The sequence below is a fragment of the Egretta garzetta genome, unplaced genomic scaffold (assembly GCF_000687185.1).
Source record: "Egretta garzetta isolate BGI_Z169 unplaced genomic scaffold, ASM68718v1 scaffold404, whole genome shotgun sequence".
In the NCBI taxonomy this organism is placed as follows: Eukaryota; Metazoa; Chordata; class Aves; order Pelecaniformes; family Ardeidae; genus Egretta; species Egretta garzetta.
Window position 1 is genome coordinate 1,721,696 of NW_009259323.1, and position 10,301 is coordinate 1,731,996.

The 10,301-nt window shown below is 45.6% G+C and overlaps 1 protein-coding gene across 8 annotated transcripts in view; it reads left to right on the forward strand.

Annotated features, from left to right (window-relative positions):
- The window catches only part of GCNA (germ cell nuclear acidic peptidase), a 19,027-nt gene extending 10,504 nt beyond the window's left edge, over positions 1 to 8,523 (forward strand). For 4 of the 8 annotated variants that reach the window (XM_035892154.1, XM_035892153.1, XM_035892159.1 and 1 more), the window contains 3 exons: positions 371 to 509; positions 3,519 to 3,723; positions 5,771 to 6,864. In XM_035892154.1, the coding sequence (XP_035748047.1) occupies positions 371 to 509; positions 3,519 to 3,723; positions 5,771 to 6,023 (597 nt within the window). In that variant the 3' untranslated portion in view covers positions 6,024 to 6,864. Of the gene's footprint in view, positions 1 to 370; positions 510 to 1,507; positions 1,603 to 3,518; positions 3,724 to 3,896; positions 6,865 to 8,046; positions 8,175 to 8,354 lie in introns of those variants that run through there. The other 4 variants (XM_035892156.1, XM_035892155.1, XM_035892160.1 and 1 more) reach the window with 4 other exon arrangements.
- Positions 8,524 to 10,301: the final 1,778 nt, after the last annotated feature.

Consider the following 10,301-nt stretch of genomic DNA (forward strand, 5'->3'; position numbering starts at 1 on the left):
GGAACCACCTGTGGCTCAGTGAGGTGGTATCTTGCAAATGACTAGCAGATGGGAATAGTACTTCTTTTGAAGAGGAAATTCTGTCCTATGCCTGACCTGTCCTTGTATTTCCTCTTAAGCAGGATGTGTTAGCCACTGTTGGAGGCAGAATACAGGATCTCAGGGACTTTGTCTCATCCCGCATTGTGAAACTCCCAGTGTTGGTTACAGAAAAACTGGTGATGGGACTAAGAAGCCATGGTTTGCCTGTTAAGAGCACTAACAGAGACATCCTGTACTGGCTTTGCAGTAAATATAAGAGGAAGCCAGAGGGCCAGAAGAAGATGAGAAGCAGGAGAGGGCAGATTACATGTACTGTTTTGTTTTTCAGTTACCAGAGAAAATGGTAATAATCTGGAATAAGAAAATGAGAAAAACAGCAGGATATTGTCTAACTGGACAGACAGAAGGTTCTGAAGCAAAGCGTTATGCTCGCATAGAACTTTCTGAGAAAGTTTGTGACTCTGCAGGTAGGTAAAAGAAAAGATATGTTGATTCTTTGAGAAAGCAAGTTCTAGAGATAAAAACATGAATCTGAGGCCTAAGAGATCTGGAACTGGACATTGCTTTGAAATTTTATATTACCTTGAATAAATAAACCCATTAGTGGTAGTACTTGTCTTCACAGCCCTTCTAAGAGGCTGGACAAGTTTAAAAAATATGAGAACAGAGATGTATTCATGCTAACTGCAGTATTTTATTTATATTTCTTATTGATTTGAAGATCTATAGGTTACTCTAATTCTATATGTACTGTAATGGCAATCTAAAATCTGACTTCTTCCATCATAGCTAGCCACCTTGTTAGTAGTATTTAAAGCTGGAGTAGAGACAGGTTAGTGCCAAAGTACTTCCTGTTATGTGGTGGGTACCATGACTGTTATTTCTCCCTCTTCCCTCCCAAATTGGGGAAATGAATGTTGTAGTTTCTGTGGGAGAACCAGTTCTGTAATTAATAGAATATTTTGAAGTAAGCTTAATACATTCAATATGAGAGATATGACAAAGTACCCTGGGAATCTGCTTTTGAGGGCTTAGGAGTTCATGAGTGCTGGTTGGTTTTTAAGAAGCACCTTTTAGAAGCGCAGGAGCAGGTAATCCCATTGTGTCATAAACCAAGCAAGGCAGAAGACCAGCTTGGCTGAACAGGGAACTCCTCGTGGATCTCAAGAGGAAATAGAAATTGTATGATCTCTGGAAGTGAGGTCAGGCTTTGCAGGATGATTGCAGAGGTGTAGTTCCTATATGGAGGCAGAAGACGCGAAAGGCCAAAGCTCAATTAGAGTTGGAACTGGCCAGTGTTGTGTTAGATAACAAGGACTTTAAGTATGTTAATAGCAAGAGGGAGGTTTAAAGGAAACATTGGACTGATGCTTGTTTAAGATGGTCATCTGAATAATAGGGATGAAGAAAAAGTGGAGGCATTCATTGCTTTTTTTTTTTTTTTTTTTTTTTTTTTTTGCCTCAGTCTTTAATAAAACTGACAGCCCTTGGACTGCCCAGTCTCCTGAGTTAGAGCACCACAAGTGTAGGGATAGTGACTTTACATTTTTTGATGCTGAGGTTGTCAGGGACCAGCTGTATCAGCTGAATATTAACAAGTCCATGGGGCATGATGTACTAAAGGAGCTAGCAAATGTTATGGCAGGACCATTCTTGATCATCTACCAAAGGTCTTGGGAGTCTGGGGAGGTCCCTGCTGACTGGAAGCGAGCCAATGTTATTCCAATTTACAAGAAGGGCGTGAGGGAAGACCCAGGAAACTACAGACCTGTTAGTCTAACATCACTTCCTGGAAAAATTATGGAGAAGATCATACTGGATACTATTGAAAGGCATTTAAAGAATAGCACAATCATCAGGCACAGTCAGTGTGGGTTCACAAAGAGAAAGTCCTGTTTAACTCATTTGATATCCTTTTATAAGGTCACCCACCTAGTAGATGAAGGGATGGTGGTAGATTTAGTTTTTCTGGATTTTAGTAACGCTTTTGATACTGTCCCTCACAGCATCCTTCTGGACAAGTTGTCCAGCTGTGGGAAAAACAGGTTCATGGTGCACTGGGTGAAGAACTGCCTGAAGGGCAGAGCTCAAAGGGTTGCAGTGAGTGAGGCTACATCTGGCTGGTGACTGGTCACCAGCGGTGTTCAGTTCCAGGGCCAGTCCTGTTCAATATATAATCAACCATCTGGATGCAGGAGTTGAATGCACCATTAGTAAGTTTGCTGATGATACCAAACTGGGAGGTGCTGTTGACTCTCTTGAGGGACAAGATGCCTCGCAGAGGGATCTAAATAGATTGGAGTATTGGGCAATTATTAATGGGATGAAATTTAACAAGTCCAAATGCTGGATTCTGCACCTGAGAGGGAGTAATGCTGGGCACAAGTATAAATAGGGAGAGGAGTGGCTAGAGAGCAGCCCTGCAGAAAGGGATCTGGGAGTGCTGGCTGGCAGCAGGCTCAATACGAGTCAGCAGTGTACCCTGGCAGCCAAGAGGGCAAACTGTATCCTGGGGTGCATCAAACACAGCATAACCAGCTGGTCAAAAGAGCTGATTATCCTACTGTATTCAGCATTGCTGCAGCCTCACCTTGAGTACTGTGTGCAGTTCTGGGCCCCACAACTTAAGAAGGTTGTGAAGGTCCTTGAATGTGTACAGAGGAGGGTAACAAAGCTGGTGAAAGGGCTGGAAAAAACGTCCTTTGAGGAGAAGCTAAGGACTTTGGACTTGTCTAGTTTGGAGAAGAGCAGGCTGAGGGGTGACCTCATTGCTCTCCACAGCTTCCTGAGGGGGGGAATTGGAGAGGGTGCTGATCTCTTCTCCCTGGTAATAGGACACGTGGGAATGGTACAGAGCTGTGCCAGATGAGGTTTAGACTGGGCATTAGGAAGCATTTCTTTATCAAGAGGGTAAAGATGGTGGTCAAACACTGGAACAGGCTTCCTGAAGAGGTGGTCAGTGCCCCGAGCCTGTCAGTGTTTGAGAGGCATTTGGACAATGCCCTTAATGACATGCTTTAACTTCTGGTCAGGTAGTTGGCCTAGATAGTCATTGTAGGTCCCTTCCAACTGAAATATTCTATTCTAATTGTGGAGAAAATTCAGTGCTCTGCTCTAGTTGTTTCTGGATGAAAAATATCAATGTTAAAAAAGCAATGAATCTTGGGCTAAATAAAGGTGTTTCAGGTCTCATTGAAAACAACCCCCAACAAACCAAAAAAACCCAAACAGATTAGGCATGCAGGGAAGTAACTAGGATGCAGAATTAGGGCTAATCACAAAACTGGAAATGCACTGAGTAAAGCCTTGTTTTGGGGCATTTTATCTTATCAAAACATTGGTAGTTCCAATCTCCAAAATAACTCTTGCATCTTAATAAAGAATGAGTGTCAAAGTCTGAAGGAGTGACCAAGATGAAAGTCCATACTTTCCCATACCTGACTGATCTTAATGTCTTTTGTTTGCCTTACCACAAGATCGTCTTCGAGACACGCTAGTTCATGAGGTTTGCCATGCAGCCACCTGGCTGATCAATGGTGTTCGTGATGGACATGGAAGATTCTGGAGATTCTATGCCAATAAATCAGCTGTGATTCATCCAGAACTGCCAGTAGTAACACGATGCCACAGCTATGAGATTAATTACAAATTCATCTATGAGTGTGTTCTGTGCAAAGCTACGTGAGTAATGTTTTGATCTTGCATATGACTATGTATTAACTTTGTCTCTAACTTGGCGGTCTTATGTGTCTTGAAATCACGGGTCTCTTAAACTGGGATACTCTCAGAGTTGTCACTTCACATTTCCTGACCCCACAGAACCTCACTACATGATTCCACATGTTTGTTTCCAGGTAGTTTCAGTTCCAGTTCAGAGGTCAGGACAGGCAGAAGTGTCTTCTGAGGACCACTGTTGGTGATGGAGGCCTTTGAGAATCAGTAAGAGCTCAGAATACATGCCTCAGCTTTGAAGGACATGGCAGGGAAAGGTTACGCTCCATGTGGCTGCTTTCACTTTTCAAACATTGCTCAAGTGATGTAAATTTGGACTCATTTTCTACTGTAGTTAATATTGAGTGAACTTGTGAAAGTTTTTGACCACATATCTGACTTCATGGTCAACGCTGATCCTATTATAGGCTTTTGGAAGGGGGTGGTATTTCCAGTCTTAGCTTAGTACGACATCAGGAGTAATACTTGTGGGCCTACACTGACAGAGCACTAACTGGATCTGACACATCCCTGTAGAATGGTTAAGCAAAGTACTATCGTGTGTTGCAGAAATAAGGCATTCCAAGTTCTTTTGAAATCTATCAATGCTTTACAAAGTAGTATCTTTGAATGTGCCATGACAACAATCTACGTTTGATCTAAGGAAAAACAGTCCACAAGGGGATGCTAGACTTGGCATGGTGCACTGAATTACTTTTTATACGCTCATTTTTGTAAAGATACTGAGGGCCATCTGATACTGAAAGAAGTCAGTAGTAACTGGAATTCAAAAGCAGAACACGTCCCCATAAGAACTGGGCACAAAATGTGTGACAGTAATTAGATATTAGAACAGAGTATCAGAGGAAGCTCTCTGGGTTCTGTATCTTGATGACTCTGTATTAAGACTAAACAATTTGACTAATCTTGTATCTTTGTTATGGTAGTGCTAAGTAAAATGTAGATACCAACAATATAATGATTTCTATGGTTTAAAACGTTACAAAAGCTATAGTCAGTTTTCTAGTCATTCGGTTTTTTTGTTTTTTTTAACCTCATGGACTCTTTCAAGTTGTGTATATATTAAAGGAAGAACAGATGTCTGCAGCCACACAGATGTGAGTAGCACTGTGATGTGAAGAACTGAAGCTAGGACACAGATATACTGATTGCAGCATTGGTTATCAGGCCAAGTCTTCCTTACTGCATTTGTGAAATGAGAACTATGTATGTTGCTGAGATCAAGCAGAAGGAGTAGTTGCTATAGTTATTTCACAGGTTTCTTACCTTTCAAGGGTGTGGAAGGTGTACTCTTTTCTGGAAGATCATAGCTGACCACAGACTTCTGTATGTAATGACCTCAGTCTCAGTGGGAGAGCATGAAGTTGTGTGAATTCAGTTCTGCACAGCCCAGGGAAGTGGCTGACAGTGGTGTGGCGCTTTTTTTTTTTTTAATTTTTAAAAAAGCTATTATATTCCACCACCCCCCCTCCCCATTTTAGGAGCTAAACACATGCTTAGAAAGCATGCATGGGATTTTCTTTCTCAGGATCATATGTGCTACTTCCAGAAGCACTGGAAGGAAACAGTATTTCACATATTAAACACTTCAGGAAGATTCTTACATATGACTATGCAATGCGTCAGTTGCTTAGATGCAACAGAGCATTGAGAAGACTTGAATGGTGATGGCTTTGAGGAGAAATTCTAAGGGATAGTTGATACATAAGTTGTGGAGGTGTTTTGAAATGTTGTAGCACTTCGTACTACTAGGCTGAGAGTAAAAGAGATGGTAAAGAACCAAGCTGAAAATGCAGTGGAAAAAGTTCTAGGGTAGAGAGAAATGTGTAATACAGATTTTATTGTTCCACTGTGTGAAGTATGTAGTCTGGTTCCTGTTCTAAAATGCTAGCTTAGAAATCTGACCTAAGTAGCTTGGCAGAAGAGAAAGGCGCCCTTTCCCACAAGTACTGTCTACTACAAGTTTGAAACCAAAGTACTTATTTTTCCATTTCAGGATTGGACGTCATTCCAAGTCTCTGGACACGGAGTGCTTTGTGTGTGCCTTCTGTGGGGGGCAGCTGGTCCTGAGTCAGTCCACTTCGAAGGGCGGCACTCCTGCTAGGACACATCTCACACCCTTTGCAAAGTATGTGAAAGAAAACTATGGACTTACTAAAAGAGAGCAGCATGGGCTGAGTCATGCAGAAGTCATGCGGAAGCTCAGTGCTGATTTTGCTTTAAAAACTAGGCTTCAAGATTCCTTGTAATATCTCAATACACTTCCTTTCTTGATGCCACTTAAATTTTGTATGTAGTAGTAAATTAGTCTAACATGAGTCTTAAGAATGTGTTTCTGAGGATTCCAGATAATTTTATTATTTTGGCATTAAATAATTCTGATAAAGAAGACTTTAAGGCCTTTTCTAAAATGGGCAAGAGTGAGCAAGAAGTAATGATGATAGAAAGTCTGTAGCAATGCACAAGTCAGGGTATCCTTCTTAGCCTTCAGATAAACACCACCTGTGCCTGGGAAGATGCAGTTCTAGGCCAAATGGATTTACTCTTTCATCTGGGTAGCCGATATGCTATAGACTGTGTATATGTGCTGAAGAACTGGTAGGTCTACATCTATTTGGGATTGCCAGATGCAAGAAAAACCCAGGCCCATGAACCAAAGTCCTCTGATTCTGTCTGGATGACATCCAGGCAGGAAAAGGGGCAGACCTGAGGAATGCTTCAACATGGGTTCAGGCATTCTCCCAAGGAGAGTTTCTTGAGTGATTCTTGGCTGTTTTTGTTAAAAGTGGTAGGTAGATGATGCCTTAATCTGTTAGAGAAAGCATGCAAAGACCTCTGGCCCTTTGTGACATCAGAGCTCTTTCTGATTAAATTTTGATTGCAGTTGTGCCTCTATCACTGAGATTTATAAAGCTAAAATAGATGCAAAAGGTCAGGTTGGGGAAAGCAAATTCAAACACTTTCCACCATAGAATGAGAAGGTCTAGTCAGATGACTTAAGTCTTTCATGTAGAACATGACTGAATGTGTGTTACGGTGTTTGTGTCTTCTGTGAACAAATTGCTCAGGGGATTAGTAATTTTGAATAATCAATAAATGCCAATTTTATACTAACTGTGGCAATGAACTGGGCTTCTTTTGTTTCAATTTAACCATGGCTGAGTAAGTATAGCTATGTCAGGAAGTTATCTTCCACACACTCCAGGAACCTTCTAGACCATTTCTTCTCTGCTGTGCTGTATTTCCAGCAGACGTAAGGTAAGTTGAAGTCTCCCGTGAGAACAAGCGATTGCGAGACTTCTGCCAGCCGCTTCATCTACCTCTTCATCCTGGTTGTGTGGTCTGTAACAGACTCCTAGCAGGATATCTGTTTCACTTGCCTTCCCCCTCATCCTTACTCATAAGCACTTGACCGTATCACAGTCATGAGCTCTATACAATCAAAACACTCCCTGACATACAGAACCACCCCACTGCCTCTCCTTGCTTGCCTATCATTTCTAAAGAGCTTATAGCCATCCGTTGCAGCACTCCAGTCATGGGAGTCATCCCACCATATTTCTGTGATGGCAGCTAAGTCATAGCTAGCCTGCTGCACAATGGCTTCCAGCTCCTCCTGTTTGTTGCCCATGCTGCGTCCATTGGTGTGGATGCACTTGAGCTGGGCTATTGATTTCACCCCCAACATTGGCATGCCAGCCCTAGGCTCCTCTTTAGCGAGCCTGGTTATATCCCCTTCCCCCTTCAAACCTAGTTTAAAGCCCTCTCGATGGGTCCTGCCAACTCATGAGCGAGAATCCTTTTACCCCTTTGAGACAGCTGAACTCCATCTGTTGCCAGCAGGCTGGGTTCTGTGTAAACCTCCCCATGATCAAAACCCCCAAAATTCCACCGATGCCACCAGCCTTTTAGGCACATGTTAATCAGGTGAGTTTTCCTGTTCCTTTCAGTGTTGTTCCCTGCCACTGACAGGATTGAGGAGAACACTACCTGTGCTTCTGATCCCTCAACCGACCGCCCTGGTGCCCTGAAGTCCCTTTTGATTGCTTTTGGATTTCTCTCTACAACCTCATTGCTACCAACCTGCATGACCAAAAGCAGGTGATAATCAGAGGGCTGTACCAGACGGAGGAGTTTCTTAGTAATGTCCCTAACCTGGGCCCCAGGGAGGCAGCAGACTTCTGTGGGATGGGTCTGGTCAGAATACTGGGCCCTCTGTTCCCCTCAGAAGGGAATTGCCTAAGACAATTACCCTCCTTTTTTTCTTAACAGAGGCAGTCATAATGTGTGGGGCTGACTGACTCTAAGCAACCTGCTGGATGGACCTTCACCTACATCCTCATTTGCCTGGCCCTCAGGTTCAAGAGCCCCATATCTGTTGTGTAAGGGCAACTGGGAAGGTGAGGGAGGCTGGGAGGGGATACACCTGCTGCCCCGAGCAGGGACCTGTTTCCATTCCCCCTGTCTCCTAGTGGCAAAAGTGCAGGGGATCCTCTGCTCCTTGTAGAGCCTCCATCTGCTGCCAGTCTGTCTCCCTCTCGCACTCCCTGACACTCTAACCTTTCCACTTCCTCTTTCAGCTCTGCCACCAGGCAGAGCAGATCATCTGTGTGGTCACACTGGAGACAGTTGTTGTCCTTACCACCTTCTGGTGAGTGACAGGCTCAGGCACTCCCTGCAGATGGAGACCTGGAGAGCTGTATGTGGGGGAGCTCCATCTGAGTTGCCACATTGCTTCTGGTGATGGCTTTCAGGTGAGTGGAAACCATAGCTAGGTTCTCTCCTGGGAGGGTGATGACCATTAGCTGAGTTACCCTTTAGAGCCGGGAAGGGGACTGCGCCCTGCCCACATGCCCTGCCTGTGCAAACTGCTGTGCCACACCCTTCTGATGTGCCATGCCCTGGTTGCCACGCTCCTGGTCACTTGTGCTCCCTGGGGCTGCTCTTATATGTGAGGGGGAGTTGGGCCACTGCCACCCTTGTCCCTGCCCACACTGAGTCAGAGCTGCCGCTTGTCAGGACCTCACTCTTTCTTGCTCTGGGGTGGGAGGTTGGGGTCCCCCCTTTCTCCCTGCTCTTTTGCCTTTGTGGTTTTGCCTTTGCAGTTTTGCCACTTTAGGAAAGATCCCCTAGCACAATCCTTCGCTCTGGAACCCTTTGCCTAGGTGGCTTGTATTCCTATGCTGTATGGGCTGGTGCTATACAATGGATAGGAAACTGGGCAAAATGCAATTGGCAGATAGGAAATCAAGATGTATGGGGAAGAAAATATTGGGAATAAATACACCAGATCACCAACTCCCATCCTATTGCTATAGGTTATGTAGCCACTGTCTCAATGCTCGTTTCTGACCTTTTCTCTACTCCTATTTGTAACCAACCACGGATCCTGAAGAGGCAACCTTTGAGCCACGGGGTGGTGTGAGGGACAGACTGGCTGGACATTTGTCTCAAAGCTTGCCCACATGAAGCTGGTCCCACAGGACCCTGCAGGGCAGCTGTTCAGGCCCCACCTGCCCCCCCCCTTCCACAGCCACAAGCTCTTTGGGTGTGCTCCGCCCACCACCGGCCTATTTACCTCTTTCTTCCTGATACAAAACTAGTTTCTTCTAGCACAGCTCCCCTCTCTCTCCTACTCAAGGCTATCGAAGGGTCCTAGCACAATTCTTCTATCTGTCCTGCTCAAGGATATGCTTCCTTCTATCTAAGCACATATAGCAACTTCTAAGGCTATTCGGCCATAAATTGTTCCAAGCTTGACTGAGTTGCTCCAATTAGAGGGGGACCGTCTGTTCCTTTTCAATGACAGAAAATTTGGTATCACCATGAGGGGCTTTATCCCCAGGAAAGCCACTAGTGAGGCTTGAAGGTACATGTGCAGGCAAGGTGGACCCCTCCAGCCAGCTGGGCTCGGACACTCAGCCTGCCCCTGCTGGCCCCTGGATCCCAGCCTCCCCAGTTGCTGGCCCCTGCATGTAGGAGCCCCCAAGGCCGCAGCCCTTGCCCACTTGCTGGTACAGAGCGTCCCACACCCCCTGAGCCACACAGGAATCCCCTGGTCTCATAGCTGACCCTCCGTGCTCTCACCACTGGAGACTCATGGGGTCTCTTGCACCCAGGGCTGGCCGACAGGGCTGCCCGCTCACCCCCTTGCTCCCAGGCCACGTCACCTGCTCACGGGCTCGTGCGGCTTGATCTTTGCTGGCCATCACACTCACTCCCACACCCACACTCGCTCCACTCGCTGCCCCAGGGGCGCGGGGGCTCTCCGCCTCGTGGTCTGACCCCAGCTGCTGCACTCACACCCCCGCGCACACATGTGGCGCACAGGACAGAGAGTCCTCATCCAGGACAGAGCCAGGAAGGCATTCAATAAGGAGACAGGACAGGCTGTGCTGGTCAGGCGCAGGGCAGGGCCAGGCCAGCACTCTGGCAAGGTGCTGGCAGCTGAGCGCCACTGCTCTCACTGTCCCGTGAGGCAGCTGCAGCAGAAAGCCCTGCGCAGAGCCTTGCAAGCTCTCCTGGCG